Source organism: Colossoma macropomum, unplaced genomic scaffold, assembly GCF_904425465.1.
Source record: "Colossoma macropomum unplaced genomic scaffold, Colossoma_macropomum, whole genome shotgun sequence".
Taxonomy (NCBI): Eukaryota; Metazoa; Chordata; class Actinopteri; order Characiformes; family Serrasalmidae; genus Colossoma; species Colossoma macropomum.
Window position 1 is genome coordinate 22,444,816 of NW_023494794.1, and position 27,611 is coordinate 22,472,426.

The window sequence follows — 27,611 nt, forward strand, 5'->3', positions numbered from 1 at the left end:
TGAAGACAGTATGCCTGAAAAGTCACAGGACAGGACAAGGCCGGGAAAAGGTTACAGGACAGGACAGGAAAAAAAGACAAACAGACAGAGTATGATACACCAAAGCATCATGGAGGCCTTTTATTGCCTGCTGACAATCACATAAATGTGCATTAATATATGTGTTGTGTTGTATTATAGCATTTCTGTTTTAAAGATGGCTTTGAGTAAACATGAATTTGTCCCACTCATATGTCATATTCTGATTTCATATTTATCATATCTATTTTTTTTGTAGCTTTACAATACAGTAGCCTCAGGTCTCCCTCATGCTGTGCTGATAACAGCAACAAGCTTCTAATAACCTTCACAGCCGGCCTATATTGGATTGACATTGGGATATTGATTTGAACATGTGTGTTCACAGTAGGGGGTTTACATGGGAGGACTGAAGGGGTGGGACTAATAAATGTGGTGGAAGTGTTTTGAGTGTGAATTGGGGTCACATCATAATTCATGAAAACTGGACAAATGATGTGTGGATGATAATGACATAACATTAATTTCCATACTAATTCGTTTACACTGTGAATATCAGAATTATCAGTTGTGGGACTGGCCTGATGTCACAGCTGTAAATCCCTCAGTCTTTCTGTAATGAGTTACAGTATTTGATTCTCACATGGTAAAAGTGCATCTTACCATTAAAAGTGGATTGTCACACCCCAGTCAGTCATCCTGTGACCTACTGACCATCTGTTGGGGCTCAGAGGGTTTGACATTTGCTGATCTCTGAGCAATTTAATGGTTTTTGCAGTAGAATGCTTGGGGTTGGAATGGGTGGGGTTAAAGAGGAAAGAGTGGGGTTAGATGAGCAATGGGTGGGTTTAAAGTGGAATGTGTGGGGTTAAATGTAGAACGGGTGGGTATAAATGGAATGAGCGAGGTTATATGTGGAACGAGTGGGTTTATATGGGGAATGAGTGGGGTTAAAGAGGAAAGGGTGGTGTTACATGAGCAATGGTTGGGTTTGAAGTGGAATGAGCGGGGTTCTATGTGAAATGAATGGGGTCATATGGGGAATGGGTGAGTTTAGAGAGGAATAAGAGAGGGTTATATATGGAATGAGTGGGATTATGTGTGGAATGGGTTGGCTTAATAAGAGGAATGAATGGGGTTGTTTGTGGAGTGGGTGGGGTTAAATGTGGAATAAGTGGGGTTATATGGGGAATGGGTGGGGTTAAAGAGGAAAGAGTGGGGTTAGATGAGCAATGGTTGGGTTAAAGAGGAAAGAGTGGAGTTATATGAGCAATAGTTGGGTTTAAAGTGGAATGAGTGAGGTTATATGGGGAATGAGTGGGTTTATATAAGGAATGAGTGGGATTATATGAGCAATGGGTGGGTTTGAAGTGGAATGAGCAGGGTTCTACATGAAATGAGTGGGATTATATGGGCAATGGGTGAGTTTAAAGTGGAATAAGAGGGTGTTATATGTGAAATGAGTGGGATTATGTGTGGAATGGGTGGGGTTAATAAACAGAATGAATGGGGTTATTTGTGGAATGGGGCGGTTATAAAGGAATGGGTGGGGTTAAAGAGGAGTGAGTGGGGTTATATGTGGAATGAGTTGGGTTATATGGGGAATGGGTGGGGTTATACATGGAATGGGTGGGGTCATATGGGTAATGAGTGGGGTTATATGGGGAATGGGTGTGGTTATATGGGTAATGGGTGGGGTTATATGTGGAATGAGTGCTTTTAAAGAGGAATGAGTGGGGTTATATGTGTAGTGAGTGGGGTTATATGTGGAATGGGTGGGGTTAAACAGTAATAAGTGGGGATATGTGTAATGAGTGGGGTTAAATGTGGAGTTGGTGGGGTTAAACAGGAATAAGTGGGGATATGTGTAATGAGTGGGGTTAAATGTGGAGTTGGTGGGGTTAAAGAGGAGTGAGTGGGGTTATATGTGGAATGGGTGTTACTGCAGCAAAAGGGGACAAACTGGCTATTAATACCCTTCATTTCAGAAGAAACGAAGGAGGAGCAAGTGTCTATAAATTTTTGGACACATAACGTATCTTAATACTGCAAAATGTATGTGCAGTAATTTAAGGGGAATATAATGTTTAGGTGAGTAATACTCCAATTTACCCAAACAGAATTATTGGCACCCCATTAAAAATGAGCTACAAAAGCTGTCGTATCTATCAGCATGATCATATGAAAAATATTATACAAAAAAATTATATAAAATAAATATTTTCCTTAAAAAAGTATATTTTTGTATGTTTTTCTAATGTAAAGTCTAAACTCGTCTGTACCTCGACCTGACACCTGTTCCCCTGTGCTGAGCTCCACCGTCCACTCCAGCCCTCAGCTCCACTCTGATTGGTTGCCTGAGTTTAATCTGCGAATGAAATCTTTTCTCCTGAAAGCTGATTGAGTCATCCGAGTGGCACTCAGGCTCCCAGGCCCGGCCTCAGTGTGACGTCAGGGCAGAATGGCAGCGGGCTGGTCTCGGACGGTCTCCGCGTAAAACTGGGTCTGTGGTGAGAGCGCGCGGGTCATTGCTGCACACACAGCGCGCTGTTATTCTCTCCGGTGAGTTTTATGATCTGACGGTGGTTTTATTCGCTGCTTGTGGGTCAGAACAGCTGCAGACATGTTTTGGTGAAGAGTCTCATGGGGGGTTCAGGGTGAGTCCGGCGCGCCTGCACTTTCTGACAGTTTATATGGGCGTTTTTTGGCTTTCTCAGTGGATCATGTGATAGGAGTGTTTATTAATAACGTAGCACTGGGGGTCTGTATATGTTTAGAGCCTCGCGCCTTGCTTGTCCCGCGCGCTTTGGCCATTAATCGCTTCTGACTGTGCTGTAGGAAAAACGGCTTAAGCCCTGAGGGAACGCAGGTCAGCGGGCGCGCGTGCTCGTTCGGGTTCCCGTTAAGGCGCGTGCCTGTGCCGGTTTAGTTCCCGTGGAAGCGCGTGGCCATTACGTTCTCATAAAAGGAACGCAAGCGTTTGTGTTCTCATTAAGGCGCGTGCACGTTCCAATAAAAGCGCGTACACGTAGGTGTGCCTAATGAAGCGCGTGGCCTTCGCGGTCTCATTAAGGCGCACGTGCGCGTCCGTGTGTCATTAAGGCGCGCGCCCCTTTCATTCCCATTAAGGTACGTGCCCGTTACCGGCTCATTAAAGCGCATGCCCGTTCCGTTCTCAATTAGGCGCGCGCCCGGCCGTGTTCTGTTCTTTCACCAGTAAAGGGGAATCTTGGTTGAGATGTAAACAAAGTCAGAGTGGTTTGGTGTGAAATAGAGAAACTTACCGAGACTTTCAAGATTTCTGCATAATTCAGTCATTAAGATGTAAACAGAGTCATTCAGAGTGGTTTGGTCCAAAATGCTCCATTCTAGAAAACCTTCAGAATTGGTGGTGTTAGGATCCAGATGTCCACCTCTAAACGCTCCCTCACAGGACGTTATTGAAGTTACATGAAATGGTTATGAATACGCTGCCTGATGTCTGATACACTGTTTTATGATATTTTTGTGATAAGGTTTTGGCCTAAAACATTGCAGGGCGTTGTGAGGCAAAATAGTCCCTTAAAACATATTATTTCAGATTATCCACTATTTTATCATCATCAGCATTTCATATAAAACTCAGAAGACACGTGTAGGTTCACTGGTGGTTTTGGATAGTAAATAAAATGTCTATATTTGTGTTGTAGTCATGGCGACCCCTGGTTCCTATCACCACCACTGTAAAGAAATGTAAACCATTTCACACCAAACCACTCTGAATTACTCTGTTTATATCTCAAGTACTGAACTATGCAGAATTTTACCAAAATCAGTGGAATTCCCCTTTAAGCCACCTGCTAGTGTGTTCTTGTTAAGGCGCGGGCCCACAGACAGCACGTCTCCACTCCTCCTGAAAAACTGTCTGACAGTACTGAAGTGCCACAGAGCACAATTAGAGCTTATAATGTTTAAAATGTCCTACTGCATCATCTCATTACTCTCTAATGATTCTGTTCTTCAAGTTTGGGCTAAATAACTAAAATGTGAGCACTGAGACGCAGCAGACGCAGCAGGCTGCAGTGATCTGAACTGATCTCAGTGTAAACTGAGCCCTGTGTCTTGTTAGCTCTGGATTCCTTTTAGACTGATCCAGGTACTGATACCAGCCTCAGGTCAGTCAGAAAGGAGCAGCTAAGCATCTGCATGAAGATGCAGTGCAGTGCTATTGTACCGTGCTGGACTTGTTTAAGTTTAGTCTAGGAGTGTAATGACACAATACAGCAAAAAAATAGGAACTGCCTCATGCCTTGTGTTCATATGTTAATGTTAGAATACAATACAATTTTCCATTCAGAGGTCAAGATTCAATTTAAATGTTGCTATTTTATGTGTTAACAATATTTTCTGCATTACAAACTAAGAACAAAAGGTTGGTTTGGCTCAGAGAAATAAAAGTTCTCCAACAGAACTCTTTCAGCAGCTGCCATGCTGTCCTCCTACAAAATAAACCCTCAAAAATCACAAAAAAAGCCTAGTCATTTCAGCATGGGAGTGTGCATAGCATAAGCCCCTCCCCCTCCCCACCCACTTTACTCTGATAGGCTGCACCTGGATGGTTTATTTTAATCATTGACAGTGGTTTCTATTAAAGATGGTAAACGAGGGATGTTTTTTTACATTTTAATGTTATTACCCCTTCTATTCTACCCTAAAGTCTTACCAGTACTGCATTTGTAATGTTTGTGTTTGTCTACTTTAACAGCTTAAGATCTGCCTCCAGTATAGCTGGTGAGCGTGCATGTCAACACTGTTCAGTGAAATAGTTCTGTGAGTTACTGTTAGCTGTGAGCAATATAAGCAGAAATTTCTGTCACCGTATAATTAAGATTACTGACAGTTTCAGTTTATATCCCATTATAGTTTATTAATGTGTACTTTTTTAAAATAAAACTATTTCGGATGCTTACAGTAAACCTTTTTTGTAGATTAAGAATGACGTATTATTCTGGATGGAATCCAGGAAGAACCATATTTAACAGATGAAGTAAATCTAAAATATTTTTATTGGGTGAAATAGTAAAAACAGAAATGAGCAGTATATATACAGATATTAATATTGCTTCCTAACCCTGGTATGTTTTGTAAATATTACAGTCGTTCACACTATCAGTTTTAGCTGAGAAGCTGCGGAGCCTCTTGGCTGGCCAAGCAAGGAGCACTGCACATGGAAAGGTGGCTAGTCTCTATGCTAGGCTAATGGCTTAATCTAACGGCTAACCCCAAGAGACTGGCTTTTCCTTCCACTTTTTCCCCCGTTAACTCCTTAACTCATTACAATCTGATGTCGCTCCTTTGACAACTGAATTAATGCCAGGCTGCAGCTCGCTACGTGAGAAGTGAGGAAATCAGCAGGTTTTGCACTGTTTGCACATAAGGTATAACGATAATGACAAAACTAATACCTTAATCACCTTATATTGCCAAGAACTAGATACTGTTGTATTGTCCCGGCCTCATGCTAGGCCACCTCCAGCCACTAGGGGGAGACAGTGAGCCACTGAAGTGGTAATTAGGGCTGAACAGTAACAGCTGTGAGTACCCTACTTAAGGCTGCTCACATGCTGCTTTCTGCTCAGTCTTGTGTTCACACTGCCACATGTGTGTCTCTGACTAAGCCAGTAATTTCAGCTTTGTGTTGCCACAGTAGCTTAGTGATAACACACTTGCCCCCATGTTTGCGAGTTCGAGTCTTGCTTGGTGCAACCTCAGTTTTGCTTTTTCCACACTCTTGATTCTGTACTGCTCTGCACTTATCCATATGTCCATATCTTGTGCTGGGCTGGTGGCTTACCCCAAAGCATTCTGGTATCTGAACAAGGGGACTACCAGTTCAAACCCTGCTTGGGGTTGGCCGGCCATCATGCTACAACTGTGTTTCCTATCACTGTATAAACGAAGCTCCATGCTGCCTTTGTTGTTAAATGCACCTTGATAGTTTCTGAATGAACATTTGCACTCATTCTTTTGCTTTGTATGCCAAACCTGAAGCATAACAGAAGAAAATCAAACTCAACTCTGATTTCTTCTGTCAGTGTTAAGCTTTATCACCTGTCTGTAAGGCACTTGGAGCTGCCGCCAGTATGAAAAGAGCTCTATAAATAAAGAAATAATAATTATTATTATTATCAAATAGAATACAATTCTTATCACTATGGAAAAAAACAACTAAAGGACAGTGAAATGTGAGGTATATTCCTATTTATATGTTTTCTTCCTCGAAACTGTAGTTTATGACAAACAAATATAAAAATCTACGATCTTTGTTGAACATATTCTTTATATTTCAAATAAATACAACAGAACTGTGCTGCCTGAGGACCATCAGTTGTGAGGTGAGAGTGAACATGATTGTGCAGGCAACTGTAATCCAGAAGTGCGTATGTGTGTCTAATAACTTAATCCTGAGAGGTTATAAGCCGTGTGCACTCCTCTGAAGAGTGATGACAGCTTTAGAAGTAGTCAGTATTCTGATTCGTTCCTCTACAGAGCTGTTACTCAGGATTAAAAGGCACATATCATGTAAAACTGAATCTTCCTCAGAGTTTTGAAGTCAAAGCGTTTGGTGTAGCATGTAAACTCTGTTAACGTTTCAAAACGTACCGTCCATATATGGAAACTGAGCTGTTTTTGTGATGTCATGAAAACCAAATCATTTATATAGATCCACTCAGCCTACAGCAGTTTAACCCCAATCATTTATGCTGAAGTTGTAAGAATATGATGTTATAAAGAGTGTTTCAGCCTGGGCTGCTTTTTAAGGCATAATACAAGATGGCCAATCAGAACACAGCTCATTTACATATATGAGTCTTTAGGGCACAATGACAAAAACAGCCTGCTTAATGCTAAGTGATAAAGAGAGGTTGGAAAGTGGTCATGTTAAAATTAATTAGGGCTGTTTTAGGTTAATAAAACCACACAAACTTTATTAGTGAATCCCAGGGGGGGAGAAAATCATCCAAAGAAATATAGGATACGGGCCCCTTAACGCCTTAAAAGGTCAGGGCCCATTGGCAGTTTGGGGCCCATCAGCAGTTTTATTTCACACTTCTATAACCTAAGAATAGCTGAGCCAGTTTGCATTGAAGTCCCTGTAGTTACTGAATAGTAAGTCTTAGTGTTTAATGAACCTGGGATTTTAAGGGGTTAAAAGTTTTATTATTACTAATGAAATTGTTCAGTGAAAAAAATCAAAGACAGTGTAAAACTAAAGAAATAAACTTCAGACACCAATCAAGACTTGGCTGATCGACTACATTAGGGGTTGGGGGCGGGCTATATACGTTTGATTTTGCCAAACTGTCGCTTTATTGCTAATCCCAGTTATTTGTGTTTGTACAGGTGCACAGATACACACACCTGTACATGTGTGTGTGTGAAGTGCAGTCATGCCGCTGGTGAAGAGGAACATTGAGCCGCGTCACCTGAGCCGGGGAGCGCTACCTGAGGGCATCGGGAGCGAACTGGAGTGTGTGACCAACAACACACTCTCTGCCATCATCCGCCAACTCAGCAGCCTCAGTAAGACCTCACCTGTGTGTGTTTGTGTGTGTGTGTTTGTGTGTGTTTGTGTTTGTTTGTTTTTGGTGAACGACTGGTCCGTTACATAAAATGTGCATATCAAGAAAAGATGCAGCTTATTTTACTTTATAATACATGTGGAACTTTTCATATAGGTACTCATACTATATAATACATATGGGACATATATATATCTATGGGTTATAGAAGTGTGTTTATGTATATATATATATATATATATATACATATATATATGTGTATATATGTATATATATATATATATATATATATATATATATATATATATATATATATATACATACATACATACATACATACATCATCTAAACCGCTTATCCTTTTGGGTCGCGGTGGGGTGCTGGAGCCTATCCCAGCTGTCATTGGGTGGAAGGCAGGATACACCCTGGACAGGTCGCCAGTCCATCGCAGTATATACATATATATACACTTTTAACGAAGTATCAGACCACAAAGTGTCGGACCACGTAAAGTTACAGAGTGGGTCGTCAAGTGCTGTGACGCATAGTGCATAAAGGTCTCCTACACTCTGCTGACTCAACAGCTGCAGAGTTCAAACCTCCTCTGGCATTAACATCAGCACAAAAACTTAGCGCCAGGAGCAGTGCAAATGTGTTCTGTCGAGTGATGGATCACGCTTCTCTATCTGTCAGTCTGATGGACGAGTCTGGGTTTGGCGAATGCCAGGAGAACATTACCTGCCTGACTGCATTGTGCCGACTGTAAAGTTTGGTGGAGGAGGGATGATGCTATGGGGTTGTTTTTCAGGGGTTGGCCTAGGCCCCTTAGTTCCAGTAAAGGGAAATCTTAATGCTTCAGCAGACCAAGACATTTTGAACAATTCTATGCTTCCAACTTTGTGGGAACAGTTTGGGGAAGAACCTTTTCTGTTCCAGCATGACTGAGCCCGAGTGCACAAAGCAGCTCCATAAAGGCCTGGCTGGGTGGGTTTGGTGTGAAAGAACTTGACTGGCCCTCACAGAGCCCTGACCTTAACCCCATGGAACACCTTTGGGATGAACTAGAACGAAGATTGCGAGCAAGGCCCACTCGTCCAACATCAGTGTCTGACCACACAAAAGCTCTTCTGGATGATTGGAAAAAAATTCCACAGACACACTTCAAAATCTTGTAAAAAGCTTCCCAGAAGAGTGGAAGCTGTTGTAGCTGCAAAGGGTGACCAACTCCATATTAATGCCTATGGATTTATATATATTTGCATGTGTACATTGGCGGAGAGCGTAAAGCCGCATGGCCAAACAAGTGTCGTTCATTCAAGGCTGCCATTCATGCGCTTTACTACAACCATTGTGTTTTAAAGCTTAATCTGATTGGTTGGGATTCACTGGTCACTGGACAGATGTGAGATTAATACTCAGCAGTGTTACGCAGTTGAGGTCGGAGACGGGAAATTTCACAGACATCTGGCCTACACATTTGTGTGTGTGTGTTCATCATGTACCAGCTGATGTGCTTTGGGTTTATATGAAGTCACAGAGGATTACGGCTTACACCGAGATTAGTGTGCGTGAAGCAGAGAGAGACAGAAAGAGAGAGAGAGAGAGAGAGAGAGAGAGAGAGACACACACACACAGAGAGAGTTAAAGACTTAAGGAAAGAAAATAGGATTCAAATAATTTACAAGCAAAACACTTACAACCTTATTTGCTGCTATACGTTCACTGAGCACTTTATTGATTACACATTAGACCACCACAAAGCAGGTATTATTTGGGTGGTGGGTCAGTCTCAGCACTGCAGTGACACTGACGTGGTGGTAGTGTGTTTGTGTGTGTTGCGCTGGTGCGAGTTGATCAGACACAGCAGTGCTGCTGGAGTTTTAAACACTGTGTCCACTCACTGTCCACTCTATTAGACACTTGTACCACTCCTAGTTTTTGCACAGTGCATGTTTTCATCAATAATGTTGATATAATACATTTCAATGGATATGTCTATGACAAAGATTCTAAATATGTTTCTATTATGTTTAATTCAGTTTGTTTATTAAGTCAGAATTGTTTGATGTGAAGAAATCTGCAGTTGTCCATTTTATCTCAGCATGGCTGTCTTTGTATAGAAGTGTGAATTGTTTGGGGGCTGTCACTCCTCCCCTTTCACCCCTCATTGCTCACGAGCAGCTCAACACAGCGTCACAACATTTCACACACAGAGAGACAATAGTAGCTGGGTTTCCATCCACATGTTTTTATGCATATTTTGGTATGTTGAATTTAAAAAGTTGATGGAAGAAGCAAATATCGTGTAAAATTGCCTAACTTTGCACAGAATTTTGCATGCTTGCTTGAGATGGGATATATTTTTTGCAGGTAAAATTAAAATGCTGTAAACACATTTGCGGAATACATAATTTTAACACGACAGAATGACGCAGACGCTCGCGAATAAAAGTAGAATGAGAGGCTTTACTGATAAAAACACAATCCAAAATCGAAGCCAATAAACAGGCATAGGTCAGATCCAAAAAAGGACCAAAAAACACAGAAGCACAAACATAACCAAGCAAACAATCCGAAAAAGTATCAGGCAAAAGGCAAGTCAAAAACAGGGCAAAAATATCAGAACCAGAATAACCAAACAGACACAAACGCTCAGTAGCTCTTGGGACAGAAGCAATACCTCACAAAGAACCTATCCTACAAGCCCGGGCTTTATACTAAACTAATGAATGCACCACAGGTGAACATGATCAGTACTCTGGAGAGTTAGAGCGCTGATTGGAGCACGAGAGTGAGGCAGGAGTCCCTTCGGCTCTGAGGTCCAAAGGGAGTCATGACAATAATAAAAATACAAATAGAATTAAATCATGTATTTTGTTTTTTACCTAGCCTTCAACAAGTAATAACAAAGGCAGTAGGTTTGATAAAAAAGCAAAACTCTATTTTATCAAAGAAAGAAGTGGCAATATAAACAGACGTTATAGCTGATCCCAGTGCATTTTTGCATTCGTAATTCCAATATAATTCAACAAAACAGCAACAAGAAGCTTTTCAACGTTAAATATTTGTCTGTAAATTCAGCCCATATTTCTCTCACATAATTCTTTTGCAACATTTTTAGTAATTCTCTGAAATTTATAGATGGAACCCTCACTAGTGTCCTGCTTAAAATATTTAATTTGATTATATGAATTTAACATATACAGGTTTTGATTTCCCCATTGCCTGCAGAATCACCTCTGGGAAGCTTACAAAATGGGGTGATGGAAGGTTATTTACATTCCGCAGCAAAATATGTTTCAATTCCAAATATAGTTCCCGTTGCGGTATCTGTAGTTGACAGCTGCTTTTTTACAATGTGTGAACATTTAGGAACAAGTGGACAAACAGAAGTGTTTTCTGAAGTTACATTAACAAATGTAAAAAGTGTTTTTTTTTCTTTCTTCGCCAAAGTTTCAGAAACACAGTACATGTCCAAAAGTTTGTGGACACCTACTTCTCCAGCCTTTCTTCTGAAAGGAAGGGTGTTAATATGTTTTTGCTCCAGTAACACTTTCTCTCTCTCTCTCTCTCTCTCTCTCTCTCTCTTTCTCAGGTAAGCATGCAGAGGACGTGTTTGGTGAGCTGTTTAACGAAGCGAACACGTTCTACCTGCGAGCGAACTCGTTGCAGGACCGCATCGACCGCCTGGCTGTGAAGGTCACACAGCTGGACTCCAGTGTGGAGGAAGGTCAGTCACAAGGTCAACGGTCACAGAGATGCAGGAAGTGCATCATCCATGCTGGTGCTGTTGAAAAGCTAACTCACTAACCATAAACAGTTACTACACAAAAGTAAACAAATTTACATACTCACATGAGTACAGTAATGTACACTGATCTGTAGTAAAAAAGTGTAGATAACTGCCATAGTTGGGGTGAATGTGTGCAGCTTTAGTTAGCCAAGAAGCTAACATCTCAGTTACCAAGCTGACTAACTCGCCTACCTCAAACAGCAAAGCCACAAAAGTAAAGATAATAATAAAACTGATCCTAACTGATTGTGTATCATACAGTCTCTCTTTCATATGTTTATTCATTAGCAAAAAACAGATGTCTCCATTTTAATTCATTTTCATAAATCAGCTCTTTTCTTAAATGCTGACATTGAAAACATAATAATTGGCCTGAAAAGATCAGATCTTCCATTTTAATCACAAAAACCTTGTAATTAAATCTGAAAGAAATTGGAATTATGTCGAAAAATAGACAAAAAGAAACGTTTAGCTAGCTTTCAGGGCACTTCTGGACTGTGATGTTATGGAAACAACTGTCCACAGCATACTGACCCCCACCCCACTCCCTTCATATCTGCTTCTTAATGACTGGTTTATCAGTTTGAATCTATCCAATCAGGTCGCTGATGCTTGGCCAGAAATACATTCAGGTATCCATGAGCCAAAATGCATATCCTTGCTATTATTTAATTGCTCTGCCGTTATTCACAGCAGCTCATGCTGCAGGAACGATATCAATATCTATCAAGAGTCAGACCCTAAAACAGACAGATGGCTCCTGAGTGGCGCAACCATCTAAGCATTGGCTCTATCATCAGGAGATGCACGTTCAGTCCCTGGTGATGCTACAGCCGTCTGTGGATGGGAGTCCAAGAGAGCACAATTGTCTCGCTCTCTCTGGGTGGGTAGGATGTCTCCTCGTCTCCCCATCACCAAGCGCAGGCATCTGCTAGCTGATATAACAGAACTGGCGGTTATCGTTCTCCTCAGAGCCCATTCAGCTGTCCAGTGACATTGTGTTAGCAGCAATTCGAAAAGATGTGGTGGTGCTTCCCAGGTCTCAGAGCAAGCCTGTGTTAGCTTTTGCCATGTGACTGGGGGAATCCTAACCCTTTACCAAGCCTTGGGCCTGTCGGATATGACTTAAAGTGCCTTCACCAGCCCAGAGTCTAGGCCTGCAGACCACCCCGTGCTAGGTTGGCTGGGCCTTTAATGTAAGATAACTTACTTACTCACTTATACAGATGTAGTTGATAAGCCAGGACAGTGTCCAGATTTCGCTTTTTTTAGTTTAACATTGGATCCACATGGCTAACATTACTAACACTAGATCTCAATACACTTCAAGTCAATAGTCACCCAAATCTTTTCTGTAAATACATCTCCAAAACGTCTCTCGACCTGCTCAAACCCAATCCAGGTCTTCATTTAGGTGGTGCAGACTTGTAGATGTGGTGTAGGACACAGTATGACTTGGTGAAAATAAAGAAAACTTTACTGAGCATGTGTACAGTGAAATTGGACCTCCCTTTGGGTGCACACGTCATGCAGGAATATGCTTTATTTTGTTTATTTTTATACCTCACAGTAAGTCATACTGTGTCTGCGTGAGCACTGAAAAAACTTCGAGGATGTATTGAAAAGATTTGGGTGACTGACTTCTACTGTTAGCTCGATTGGCTTTAAAGCTCCAGTGCAGAACTTAGGAAGCAAAATTTGGACTCCAAACATGTCTTGGCTGATTGACTACACAAGTGGATAATTGTGTAAAATTATCCAACCCCTTTTTTTATTCAGAGGATCTTTCTTATTCTGGGTTTTAGCTGACATCAAGCTGAATCTGGCCCTGTCGTTAGTTCCAATGCAGCAGTTGGGAGCTGTGAAATGAAAATTGCTCATGAATGAGAAATGAAACACTCGGCAGCCGTGTTTGGACCCAGAGAGCAGATCTCAGCTTTACACTCGCTCTCTTTCTGTCCTGCAGTCTCTCTCCAGGACATCAACATGCGGAAGGCCTTCAGGAGCTCCACAGTTCAGGACCAGCAGGTGGTGTCCAAGAGCAGCGTTCCAAACCCCATAGCTGAGATGTATAACATGAGTGAGAAACCGCCGCCACTCAGCGTGCTCTCCACTTACAGGTGTGTGAGGAGACCCTTCCGTAACTTCACCTCACTGAACTTCACTTAATTTCACTGAAGATTGCTCAAAAGTCCATATCCTGAAGTTTGTTTCTTTAGTTTTGCACTGGAGCTACAAGGCTGATGTAGCTAATAAGTAATGGAAGTTTATTTTTTGAGATAACTCCACATGGTTTGAGACAAATGTGTGATTATTTAGGCATGCAGTTAAGACCATTATGTATGCTTCCATTACTTGTTAGCCGCATTAGCTGTAGCTCCAGTGTATTAGGGTAAGGAGATAGTTTTGCTAAACTTGTTTGATTAATTGGAAAACTTTTTTGAACTGGTTCTGTGGAACAATATACAGTAAGTTTAATGGGAAATGATTAATAGCATACAAAAGTTGTCTAGAACTGCTGTAAGACGAGAGTGGAAACAAACAGAACAGGACGAGAATGAACTAAAATTACTGAAAGAATCTTTACATTTAGAAAAACTAGCTGATGTAACATTTCTCTCTCTCTCTCTCTCTCTCTTTCTCTCTCTCTGCAATAGAGATGATCATATTGATGGAATGAAGTTCTACACAGATCCCTCTTATTTCTTTGACCTGTGGAAAGAAAAGATGCTTCAGGACACAGAAGATAAGAGGAAAGAGAAGAGAAGACAGAGAGTAGGACACTTTCATTCTCTCTTTCCCCTGTTTCTCTTCTCTTCTCTTCTCTTCTCTTCTCTTCTCTTCTCACCATTTTGCTTCTTTCTCTAATGTTCTCTTTTGTTCTCTTTTCTCTCTCTCTCCCTCCCTGTTCATTCTTATTTCTCTTCTCTCTCTCCCTGTTTCTTTCTTCTTTTTTCTTCTCTTCTCTTTTTTCTTCTCTCTCTTCGTTTCTTTCTTCTTTCTTTTCTTTCTCCCTGTTTCTTTGTTCTTTCCCTTCTGTTTTCTTCTGTCTCCCCGTTTCTCTTTTCTTCTCTTCTCTTCTCTTCTCTTCTCTGCTTTTTTCTTTCTTTTCTCTCTCTCCCTGTTGCATTGTTCTTTACCTTCTTTTTTCTTCTCTCTCTCTCCTCTTCTCTTCTCTTCTCTTCTCTTCACTATCTTTCTCTCTCTCTCTCTCTCTCTCACTCTCTCTCTTTCTCTCAGGAGCAGAAGCGGGGTGTAGATGGGACTTTACCTCGCGAGGTCAAAAAGGTGCGTAAAGCTCGTAACAGGCGGCAGGAGTGGAACATGATGGCGCTTGATAAGGAGCTCCGCCCTGACCACCGCCATCCAAACAGCCTCCACCGGGGGGCATCCTCTGAGGGGTCTCTCTCACCAGAGGGCAGGTGTGTGTACACACTCAATAATACACACATGATCAGTTTCTGCACAGTTCTATTGAACACAAAGTCATTCAGAGTGGTTGATGTTCATTGTTGTGAAACTTACAGACTTAACACTCGTCTACAACACAAATATAGCCATTTTATTTACAATGCAAAACCACCAGTGAACCTACACCTGTCTCCTGAGTTTATATATTGAATGATGATGACAGTGGTGGACGAAGTACACAAATCATGTACTTGAGTTAAAGTAGAGATACCGAAGGTAAAATATTACTCCAGTAAAAGTAGAAGTTCCTCCCTTTAGACCTCCACTTGAGTAAAAGTACAAAAGTATTTGCCTTCAGATGTACTTAAGTATCGAAAGTGAAAGTACTAAAAGATTAATTATGACGTTAATGTCCTATTATCATTTTTGTAACAAGACTCTGCTTCATTAACTCATTTTAGGTGAAAATACTCCAGTGTCACTCTTGGTAAACCAGTCTTTTAATAGAATGTCATTAATTAGTGACGCTGATGTCTATTAAAATTATCATAAGCACAAAACACTGAAGGCAAACAGTTTCCATTAGGTAGAACCGAGTGGCTCTGAAATAACTTTCTGTGAACAAGCAAAGTTTCAGTTTAAGATTTATTTGCAACTTAGTTACAAGTTTAAGTTTAATAAAAACTTGCTTTAATCACAGGTTCACAAATGAGTATTCTATATTTCTATCTACGCTGCTGCACTGACATTGAACCGTGTGCTTGCACTGGGTTGGTATGTCCAACAGGTCAAAACAAGCTCAAAACAAAGTGTGCGCTGTGCCCTGATTGGTGTTCTTGCTTCGTGCTTCTTTCGTTTTGACATGTTAAAGGAACAACAGATTTCTCATAATGTAGTGGAGTAAAAGTAAAGTAAGATCTTTGACTTTGAAATGTAGTGAAGTGAAAGTAAAAAGTCACCCAAAATGGAAAAACTTCAGTAAAGTAAAAAACTACTTAAGTACAGTAAAGAATACATTTACTTAGTTACAGTTCACCACTGGTTGATGATGGTAAAATATATATAATAGGGTATAATAATAGGGTATAATAAGGTTTCTTACCCCTCCACCATGAATACATTTTTAAAAATAAGCATGTTTTAGGCTAAAAGCTTCACAAAACAATCATAAAATAATCTCACAGACATCAGGCTGCATAATCATAACCATTTCATATGATAACTTTCTGTGTTTTTATGTTTAAGTAAGTTAGTTTGAGAGGGTGGAGGTGACATCAACAAAACAAAGGACTAGGCAGTGTATCTTTTTCCAGTGATGTCCTCGGCAGTGAAACACCTTGAAATTTGTCTGTCCATTTTCTTTACAACAGGCTGCCCTGTCCCGACATAGCAGACTACTCTGTTCCAACAGGCCACGCCCACACCCTGCCTGGTCATGCCCACTCTCACCCATTTATGCCTGGGGAAGTAGCCTCATCCAATCCTAGTGGAGGGGTAGAGCATGAGTACCACAGCATCGGTGGGCCTGTGGGTGTGGGAGTGGGCATAGGCGCTCTGGGGGGCTACAGAGGCGGCACACTCGGGCGCTCACGCGCACCTCCTCCAATGCACACCCACACTGAGGGGGGAATCAATGGCATCGCGCTACCACCAGCAGACTACAGGTAAAGAAAAGAAATACAGCAGTGTTAGACAGAAAGTTTATTTAGGCAAAAAGTATTTGCTGTGATTAGTCAGTTAACGAATTGACTTTGCTTAGCCGCCCCCTCCTTGGTTACTGTTGCTATGTCTGACAAGCTTTGGAAATAATTTTGGACAACCATGCAGTTTTTTTCTGTGGCAAGGGTTGACCCCGTAAATGAATCAAATATTTTATCAATGGAGTAGACAGAAAGGTCACCAGTATGCAGTTAAAGGCCATATATCTATCATCATGATCTCTTGTCAGCCTAATAGGATAAAAACTATTAATAAAAAGGCTAAAGTGAACAGATGGAGGCCAAAAATATAGCAATACATGGAGATGACATGGAAATAAAAGACAGCACTGTTTCTGTTCTGCAGGGTAGGTAAATAAATGATTATATCAGGGCTATATGATATGACAGTATGCTAGGAGAAAAGAATCCTGTGTGAATACATAAAGCATCACAGTTTCTCCATTCAATAATATTTTGTCTAAGTCGCTGCTGTCGGAAGAAAATCTCCATTTTTATTGTTTTTCAGTTTTTGACATAATTTGAAAATGCCTGTTCTTTACATTGTCTGTAAATTTCATGATGAATGGACCAAAAAAAAAAAAGCAAAATTCTGGTTCCACTGACTTACATTAAAAGTGAAGTAATCAGATTTCTCAGCGCATGTAAACTCTTACTCTGATTTCTTTCGGATTTCAGTCTACTATATGCTTGACGAAATGAAGGATTTAAATATTCTTCATCTTCTCAATGATGTATGTTCATACTTGCAGGTAAAGTGGCATGATGTTTATGAAAAAAACTCAGCATGAAGTTTGAGTTTTACGACAGGTTTACGTCACGTCTGAGTCATGTGAGTTTATTGGCTGGTTGCAAAGCAGAAATCCAATTACTGTCTGATTCATGTAGACCTGGAGTTTCCTCATCATCTGATTACCCAAGAGCATGTAAAGGAGTTGATCGGATTGCTGACAAAATTTGATTTCCTGCAGTTATCGGATTATTAAGTGCATGTAAACGCTGCATCATTTGCAGCTTTTACAGCGCTAGTGCTACATGCTCAAAAATTTTACATACCACCCAGGAGAGTATGGATTTAAAGAATGATATTTAGCGTGTGTGTCCCATTGGGTCTTGTTAAATACTTCCACTGTTAGCTGAGCAAGCTGGCAAACAGTGATAAGGCTGTCACTGTTCTCCAATTCTCCAAGCCTTTTGGTGTTTACATTGCAGGTTTAATGCACAGCCTAAATCCAGTGAGTTAACGATAACAAAGAAATACTTCATTAGTTAGACAGACATGCTAGTTAGCAGACTTGGCCTTGACCCTGTATATGTTTTGTGTGCTTCTTGATTTGGTTTAACTGGCATTGCAGTTTAGGAAATGGATAATAATTCACTTTCCACTCTTGGAATATTGGGTAAAAAGTGGCATTTTGTAGTTCTGAAAGATCGTCTGAGGAGGCCAGGCCTAGTCATGGTTGCTAAGCTACAGTTGGACCAATTAGGGAAGGGATGTCCTTTACATCGTGTAAGGTTTTATGTACACTGACGAACTGATTAATTACATTAATGTTCATGCTCTCTCTTGCTTCTTGTCCTCACTCCACCTCCTCTTTGTTTTCCCTTATATATCTCTCTTTCTCTCTTCAATCTCTTTCTCTCAGTATGATGGAATATTATGCTAGTTCAGGTTCTCCTCCTCCTCCCCCTCCTCCTCCTCCTCCAGGTCCCCTCATCCCTTCATCGCAGACTGCTTTTGCCACACCCTTAATGGCTCCGGCCCCGCCCACGTCACATCCTGGACCAGTCAACTCAGCTTTATCTTATCCCCTCCCACCTGTCCCGCCACCTGGGCCAATTGTGGCCCCGCCTCCTCCAGGTCCCCCTCCACCTCCGGCTCCTCCCATTCTGCCTCATCCGTTGGGAACGGGAGAAGGGCGGAGACGTGAATCCCAGCCAATCACAGACGGCCGCAGTGACCTGTTATCTGCGATACGTATGGGTGAGTGTGTGTATGTTACAGTGTTGAATGAGTGTGTATAACCTGTGTTAATGCTACCTGTGTAGGGCAGGTAGTGTTTTTCAACTTTTTTGCTCCTTACATTTTTATTTAGACCTTTAAAAGTGTTCATTACACATCTCAAAGACCAGCAGCCAGTTGCACCAGCTGAATGTAAGTTCGATCATAAGTTGGCATGTAGAGTCCATCCTAAAGCTTGTGTTGAGGGTAGTTAGTTTAAAACTAGCGACACACAGAATTTTGGTTGCACCACAGACACTTACAGTACATCTTAACTAGTAAAACATAAAGTGATGGTAGATCAAATCACTGATGCACAGAACAACGTTTTTACTCTGCAGTCAATCAGTAACACTACCCGACATAAACAGGAAACAATACGCATGATCTCCACACGCAGTGACATTTCTCTCTTTTCATGCTACGTTTGCTTTGCTTAAAGTATGATGGTCATATTTGCTATAATTCAGAAGGAGATTGTGTTTATATTAAAGTGGTGTTTTCAAAGCGTCCGTCTCTTGTATGTGTGTTTATTCTGTCCTGCTGCTGGGATTTTTCCGTTGTTCAAACTGGGCTCTCATGCACAATATTTTAACGACACTTTATCAATGAACAATCTGTAATTAATGATTAATGTAATCGCTATTTGAATTTGCTGAATAACAAAAAGGTAATGTTAGCTATGATAGTTATATTTTAAAAATAATCTGCGTTATGTATTCTATGATAATAAGGTCAGCTTAACACACCACGTGAGCACTGATGGAGCTGCTCTTATTGCTGTGCACACAGTTGACGTGTGTACATGAATAGAGTTGCCCACCTGATTTGGAAAAACCCTGTAGCAAAATATCTCAGATCCTAACACAAAGTAGGACTCAGGGCTTCGATCTTGTCTGTGTTGTGTTGGAAATCTATGGTCAGGAGGTCTGTGATCTTTTCCATCTCTGATCAACAAAAACGGGTCTATCTATCCTGCAAAAGTGGTGGCCGACGCAAACCGAGACCTTGTATGTTTTCCCGTTGATCAAATCGACCAGTCATTTTAACAATCAGGACAATGATTTTCACAGCAGAACTTACACTTACTATAGGGTATGTGTACATGTTAAGTTGTAACTTAAAGCTACATTGAAACTATGTTACTTGGTGCAACCGATTCAATTGTAGTAGCTCGTAAACTTAAACATAGTGGCAGGTTACGTTCAAACTATGCTATGATTGAACTTACGTTCAGCTGGTGCAGGTGGCTACAGGAGGTTTTTCTTTTCTCTCATCAGTCTGTCAAGTTTCCATATTATTCTTTTTTTTTATGAAAACATTCAACCAAACTCATATCAGTAAAAAAAAAATTAAACCCACAGCTATTCATGTTTGTGCGAGAACTTGTAACACCAATTGGTGTACCACACACTACCAAACAAACCAAATTCTTTTTATTTATTCTTATTCTCTTTATTCTTTACATGTATTTACTTTTTACTTTTATATAGTGAAGCATGTTTTTAAGTGACTTAAAAACAGGCTAAAACATGGTGAGCGTGTGCTGCTGTGATTCACCCTGTAAAGCCTGAAATAAAATCCGCTTGGGGAAGAGGACCAAAGTACAGCTCATGTTACAAAATGTTCTTGTGCTTGTTGCATTCAATTACACATTTCCACCAGAGAGGTCTCCAAATCCCCTAAATTTACATACTGTAGCTTTAGATGTTGCTACTTTTTTGCTTTCACTTAAGTATATTTTTGGTTCCATACTTCCTCTTTTAATGGAATAAAATTTACAAACAGTACTTATACTTTCACTTCTATAGATGTTCTTTATACTTTTTACACTCCTGCATAAATTTTACCAGCAACTGGTGCAAGAGTACAAAGAAAGCGACCCATATTTCACTGCCAGTGAAATTGTGTTATATTTTGACACTTTGTTGTAAACCTTTTAAATATATTTAAAAATGGTAACAGTGCACCTTTTTCAGCCTAAATGTTTAGCATTGTTACTTTATCATTGTCATTTTTTGTCCAAAAATTTCCAGTTGCTGAATTCTGCTGCTTGTTCTGTTTCTAAATTTATTTTGCTTTAAAAGGGCTTAAAGGCAAAAGTCTACACATTACTTATAACTATATGTATTTGTATGCATTTAATATGTGTTTTATTTGTCTGAATGTTCAGGTATCCAGCTGAAGAAGGTGCAGGAGCAGCAGGAGCAGCAGGCTAAGAGGGAGCGGGTGGGCAACGACGTGGCCACTATACTGTCCAGGAGAATCGCTGTAGAGTACAGCGACTCAGAAGACGACTCTGAGCTGGAGGACAACGAGTGGTCAGACTGACTTCTGTCCGCACACTGCTACCTCCTACAGCACGTACACACAAATGCATATACTCGCACACAGACGCACATATAAACCTACAAACACATAATGTCACTGTCATAAGAAAACATTGTATTTTATTGCGTTTTTATGCCAACAGATTTTTCAGAATTTCTGTGTAATTAAACAGCTAAGATGTAAACAGTTTTTAGTGGTTCAGAGTGGTGAAACGCTCCGTTGCAGAGAAACTAAGTCAGAATTGTTTACAGTGGTGGTGATAGAAACCAGATGTTTACAATAGTTTTGAGAAGATTTTGGCCTTCCTTAAAATCCAATCATGGTGGAGGGATACAGGTGCAGGATGTTGTGAGGCAAAATAGTCCCCAAATAAAACCCTTTTTTTTCAGGTTTTTCACTATTTTACCATCATCAACATTACATGTAAAACTCAGAAGACACGTGTAGGTTCACTGGTGGTTTTAAAGTAAATAAAATGTCTATATTTGTGTTGTAGTCATGGTGACACCTGGTTCCTATCACCACCACTGTAAAGACATCTGAACCATTTCACACCAAACCACTCTGAATCACTCTGTTTACATCTTAAAACTATTGTAAAACAGTGTCTCAGTCATCAGGCATGAATTCATAACCATTTCATGTAGTAACTTTTTGTGAGGAAGCTTTTAGAGGTGGACGTCTGGTTCCTATCACCACCACTGTAAACAGTTCTGACTCTTTATATTTCTCTAGAATGGAGCATTTCACACCAAACCACTTTGGATGACTCTGTTTACATCTTAACAATTTAATTATGAAGTTAATGAATTCACTTTTAACATAAAACTGAGGAGAGCAGTGATAACAACCAAAAACGTTGGGAATATTCATTTTTTGATTCAGTCATCGTTTGTCTTAGACTATTTTCCTCTATGTGAAAGCACAACCCTATTTTTTAAAAATCCTGTCTAATTTATGCTTAATTTATTTCATCAACATGATGTGACTGTGTGAAAATGTTTGTGGATGATATTGATGATGATGATTTTATTATATGTTTGCTTTGTATGGAGAGAAGTGAGGGTTTTTTGGGGTTTATGTTTTTCCTTATCAGTCTACTGCTTTAATAAAGTCACCTCCATGTATAAATATTATAAATCTTCATCTCTCTGTGGCTGATCGTGATGAGCAGTGCTTTTAGAAGCCTGGATTTGTCTATCAGAAGAAGCTGCACAGCTTGACATCAGGCTCTGTTGGTTATGTAGGAAATGTATGTAGTTTTTTCTTTAAATTCCAGTTTACAGATACTTTCAGACTGTATCAACCTCAGTGAATAAAAAGCTCAGAACTGTATTTTTAAGCATGTACCCTCTGAGGACCAGCTGGGCACTCAAACCTTTTCAGGTCCTTGAGGTCACATACACTCTTAAAATTAAGTTTTGCTAAATGATTCTTGGCTTGGTGTTCCTGGGAAAAAAATGTAATTACTATAGAAACTTTACAGTACCAGTAGAGGTTGTTTTGTGTCTTTAAACCTTAAAAAGGTTCTTCACACTTACTTTACGCCTTTACATGATCACGTATGGTGATCCCATGAGGAATTTCTGTCCCACTAATATTGCATTTATAAATATGTATGGAAAAGTGTATAAATAAAAAAAGTAAAACCATGGGAATGTCCTTAATGTGTGCATTCCATTAGCATGAATGCTAGTTAGCCACATCAGAGCCGGTTTATCAGAGCCTGGCCTCTTCCTATTTCCCCCGTTATATCAGAAACATGAGCGAGTCCTCAGTGAATGGGGTGAATGGAGCTAAATGGCTAAAAACGAAAAGTTTAAATAGTTTCTAATCACTTGCCCAGAACTTTATTTTAGAAAGTAGATGGAAGTATTCCGCTAAAAAAGCAAAGAAAACTCACCTGTATGTTTTATTTTTCTCTACAGAAAATGGGTTTTAGGCAGTACAATGCTAGCATTACTGCTACTGAGTGCTGATTGGTTGGTGAGCGGAGCAGCTCATTGGCTGTTCACGCTCACAGGTGTCATGAACACAAATAAGGTGCCGTTTTAAACTCCTATAACTCGAGTTCAAAAGCTCTTAAAAATATAACAGCAGTGTTAAAATGTTTCATGCTGTTTAGTCTTTTTGCTCAAATGCTCCATATTAACCTATTCATTTTGGACTTGCTCGGGAGCGCCCTCTAGCATTTGAGAACCCCAGAAGATATTATAGAGTGGTAATTCTCCTCTTTACAAGTTCTCTGGCCACATCTCCTTTTGGTAATTCTATGCTAAATTCAACCCTCTTACTCATTTAAGACACTGTCAGCAAAGCAACCTTGCAAAAATGAGAGATGAACATTGAAAATGGTTCTATATAGCACCAAAAAGATTGACAGCAGAACCCTTTTTGGTGCTATATGGAACCATTTTCAAAAAAGTTGGTGCTATATAGAGGCATATACAACACATTCTCCATCAGTCTGAAGAACCGTTTCACCATGCAACCATTTAAGAATAAAGTTGTTCTTTATAGAACTCAAGGTTCTAAATAGAACCATACCCTTTACCAAAAAACCCTAGAAGAACCATCTTTTTAAAGTGTTCCACATTGAAGTCAGCTAGTAAATTAGCCAGAGTATGTTATTTGAATTTGCATAAAGATTAGCTTAACTGTGGATTAATAGTATATTAGCTTAATATGTCCAGTAAATAAAGGAGAAAATCTACATGACCCTTTGTTTAACTGTAGATTCACACAGGATTGTCCTTTAGCACCAACAAAGCACTCAATGTGCGCATTGATAGCATGTTTTTGCTAATCTTCTGCCTAAACAGAGTGAAAAAACCTTGATTTGTGAGACTTCCTGAACTGTTGTTAACATGGTTGCTAGCTCTGTGCAGATTGTTACAGGAATCTAGTTAGCCTGATGAGTTTAGCAGCTAGCTAAATAGCAAGCTAATGTTAGTGTTAGCTGGCCAGTTAGCCACCAAGCTAGCTAATATTATGAAAATGGCTTTTTGTGACACCACCTGAATGGTTCTTAAAACTGAAGGGTTCTTTACGGAACAAAAAGTGTTTTCCTCCTTCCAAAGAATGTTTTTGTTTCTGTAAAATGACAGTGTATGGGTAAGTAAGGGTATGGGAACCAAGATGGACCCTGAAACCCTTTTTATACCCTTGGTACAAAGCTAACTAGCCACTAAGTGGCACTGTGTGACATACTTTCTGGGAATTCTCCTTAATACATTCCTGTCTTATAGAATCAGTAAGGTATCAATGCATATGTATCACCAGATCTACATCAAATTATCCATGATGTTCTAATATTGCCTTTATAATATATATTTTATCATGATATAATCATTTTGATAGGTTCTCTTTTACTTCTTGATTAGGAAAAATAAATGTCTGATTAAAAAGTGTCAGCATATCAGTTGTGTTTAGGTGCAACAGACCACAACCCTGGTGATTATCTGGCCTTTAAGATTAAAGTAATAACAGTTTAATATTTCTCTGCTCATTATGAGGTTGTGTAAAGTCAAAAAGCCCGCAATGTCCAATTAAAGGTCGTCCTATTACCGTTGTCTCCGTCTGTTTAAGAGTGTTGACTTTCCACTCAAAGACACTCCAGATATCTGCCCCTTCAGACAGTAAGGCCATTGTGTCCAGCATCTGGTTCTAAGCTGCTACTAGTCTGAGTGATTGAATTAAGCTGCATCTGCTTGACTCAAATTACACTTGAATAGAACATATTCAGCTAAAATACAAATAGTTACTGGATAAACGTTTGGATTTAGAGAAAGATGTGAGCTCTGCCTGTAGAACCACCAAATATTTCAGAGTAGTGATGCAATTAATCTACGGCCTAATTTTTGATTTGAATGTTTATACTTTCTTCAGTTTCTTCTCACTTTGCCCCGTCACAGAGCCGCAATCATTCGAAGTTCCATCTACACCACAAGAATTTATTCATTTTATGGTGCAATGAAAGTCATATCGCCCCTACATTTCCTATAGTGTATTACAATCTGTCAGAATAACCGTCTGGATCATATGCTCATTATAGAGCACTGTTTAAGTGGAACAACGGAAGGCATATCACCCCCTACATTTCCTGTTAGTGTATTACAGTCTGTCAGAATGACTGTGTGGATTAGTTGAACATTATAGAGCATTTTTCAAATGAAACAATAGAAGCCATATCACCCCCTACACTTCCTGTAGTGTATTACAGTCTGTTAGATGTTTCTCCCTCCATATGTGTGGTGTCACAACTACTTAAGCTTCCCCCATTGTCTCCTACAGCCAAATCCAGACGTCAGTGTTCCAGGCTGATTTGTAAGTCTTGCACTAAATGCTGAAGGAATATTATGTATAGAGTGGACATAAATGCAAGTCTCCCAAGTGAAGATCGGTTAACAGTTAACCTCAGCAGGCCTGTCCTAGTGGTTCAACAGTTGGCTTACCTTTCAACTGTCGGAACGTCATCGGTCATTCTAAAGTGAGTTAAAAGCTCTTCTATCTGTAGTTCTCACAGTTTTCCTCTTTTTCATTTCAGCAGTGGAGTATTCTTTCCATTCACATGATGTTTGGTGAAGATTGCTTTGCTCATTTTAGTCAGTAATCCAAGCGCCTCTCCATTTACTCAGTCCTTAAATCTGTTTTGCTAAAGGTGTGGTAGTAGTTGAGTGGACTGACTGTTGGCATTTTTTTCCTCACAGGTTACGACCAAAAAGCCAAGGCCTTTCTAAACACAATGGCAGAGGATTACAACCTTTTAATGATTCAAAGCCACAGTCGGGCCCATTGTAAACTCATGAATGGGCCGAGTTAACCACGTACTAGTGGCTCTAGAAAGAAATCCCATACGAGAGCGGTGGTGTGAAATTGATCAGAATCCATCGGTCATCTCTGCTAGATGGATTTTATTTTCTGTTGAAAGAAAGAAAATCTCAAAAATAGGAGATTTACAGGAGAAGGCAAGAATGTTGTTAACTTCTGAGGTCATGCAAAGAGATTTTATTCCGGCTTGGACCAGTTTTTGAATTTTGGAACGTTTCTATTAATCCATTCATCATAAACTTTTTAACACAGCTGCTGCGTTAAATGACGTAGAGGAAGAAAAATGAAAAAAATGGAGATGCTTCTTTGGGGTTTTTTGGACAGCGACACTGTATTTTCATAAGAATGTCTTTAAATGACTCACTTTTTCATGTAGAGATTTATGCATACAAACAGCTTGCATTAACATGTTTTTACATGTTAGATGTTCGAGGTAAATATGTAAAAATATGTCTTTGATTTAAATAAAAATGTGAAATAAAATTGTAGAATAGTGCAATTCAAACCAAATTTCTCCCCGAGCTGTAGTCAATCAGACAAGACATGTTTGGTGTCTGAAGTTCTTTAGTTTTAGCACTTGGGCTATGGGGCTAATGTAGTTAGCAAGTAATGGAACCTCATACTTTAGTGTTTTTACTTTTGTTTTGCTGTTAGGTTTGGACTTTAATCCAAACTTAAAGGTTTAACACTGGTAGAGGGTGTTTTTGAGCAGTCATTTTACTATGATTTTAACAATTTAACCCAGAGCTCTGAGAGCTGTTTTAGGCTAAATATTCAGGCTAGCATGTGTTCTCTTTTTTTGTCCAATTCTTTGGCTTAGAGCAATAATTCTTCACCTCAGCCTTAGTATTGCTGATTGGTCAAGACATGTTTGATGTACTTTGTTAACTTAGTGCTGAACCTACAAGGCTAAGGTAGCTAACGTATTAGAAGCCTATTAGCATCATTAATGCTTAGCATCTGTAGGCTAACTCTAGGCTAACTCATCACACACTTGCCTCAAACTCTGTGAAGTTGTTCAGAAATCTCTAACAGGCTTGATTATGTGGTTTCTGACAATGTATGATTTACTATACACGTACACAAATATCCGTTAGCATAGCAGTAGCAGCCGCCATGAGGCCTGAATTTTGTTTGTACTTTTGTCTGTTTTTAAAGATTATAAAGATTTAAAGTATCTGAGCTGAATGAAGTCTTACAGAACAGGACTTAAAGAGAAGAAAGGGAGATTTTCTGAATTTTCCGACGAGGTCGTCCGCAGTTTAATCGATTTAGCAGAGAATGCCGCTGCGATGAAAGATGGGAATAAGTTCATACACAACAAAATAAAAACACAATCTGGCGAGCGGATGCCATGCTTCTTTACACTTTTTGTTTACTGTCCCCCTGTTGCATGCACACTGCACCTGGTCGTCTGTCTGGTGTTTTTCTTTTCTTTCTGTCTTTCTTTTCGCATTCTTTCTCACACTGTGCTTCCCTTGTTTCCGAGAATTTGAAATTGTTTTTTCAGTGGAATTAAAAAAACCCTTTACAAACACATCAAGTGCTGCTGGTGCTGTTTGCTTCAAAAGGCCTCCCTCCTTTTTTTTTTCCTTCAGAAAAGTTCCCATAGCGGACTCCTACAGGCATGCGGGGAGCCTCCCACGGGCCTGCTTGTGTTATGTGTTTGCGCTGGTGGTTTAAGTGGTGCATGCAGCCATGCTAAGATTATTAAACCACTGTTTTACCACTCGACTTAATCCTCAGCCTATACAAAAGTAAAATCCATAAAGAGGACAGACAGAGAGAGGGAGAGAGAGACAGCGAGAGAGAGTGAGAGGCAGAGAGAAAGAGAGAGAGAGAGACAGAGGGGGAGACAGCAAGAGAGAGGGAGTGAGTGAGGAGGAGGGTGAGATTATCGAGGGTTAAACTCTTGACAGATCCGTTCTGACGGCTGGTTTTCCCAC

The 27,611-nt window shown here is 40.0% G+C and overlaps 1 protein-coding gene across 3 annotated transcripts; it reads left to right on the forward strand.

Annotated features, from left to right (window-relative positions):
- Positions 1-2,473: 2,473 nt before the first annotated feature.
- Positions 2,474-21,098, forward strand: wasf3a (WASP family member 3a). 3 transcript variants are annotated; one of them, XR_005007780.1, is made up of 9 exons: positions 2,474-2,580; positions 7,402-7,581; positions 11,176-11,310; positions 13,340-13,493; positions 14,031-14,148; positions 14,614-14,795; positions 16,155-16,448; positions 18,211-18,486; positions 20,678-21,098. XR_005007780.1 is itself a non-coding variant. In XM_036581042.1 (9 exons), exons 2-9 carry the CDS (start codon positions 7,449-7,451, stop codon positions 20,833-20,835), a joined length of 1,512 nt encoding a protein of 503 aa, XP_036436935.1. In that variant the 5' UTR covers positions 2,474-2,580; positions 7,402-7,448; the 3' UTR covers positions 20,836-21,098. The 3 variants fall into 3 exon arrangements, 1 of the variants encoding a protein (XP_036436935.1); XM_036581042.1 differs by having other exon boundaries at positions 18,149-18,486; XR_005007781.1 differs by lacking the exon at positions 2,474-2,580 and adding an exon at positions 2,622-2,675.
- Positions 21,099-27,611: the final 6,513 nt, after the last annotated feature.

Coding starts and splice junctions, on each gene's coding strand:
- wasf3a (XM_036581042.1), top strand. CDS start 7,449: ATGCCGCTGGTGAAGAGGAACATTGAGCCGCGTCACCTGAGCCGGGGA. Junction 14,149..14,613: donor AAGAGAAGAGAAGACAGAGA/GTAGGACACTTT, acceptor TCTTTCTCTCAG/GAGCAGAAGCGGGGTGTAGA. Junction 14,796..16,154: donor TCTCTCTCACCAGAGGGCAG/GTGTGTGTACAC, acceptor TCTTTACAACAG/GCTGCCCTGTCCCGACATAG.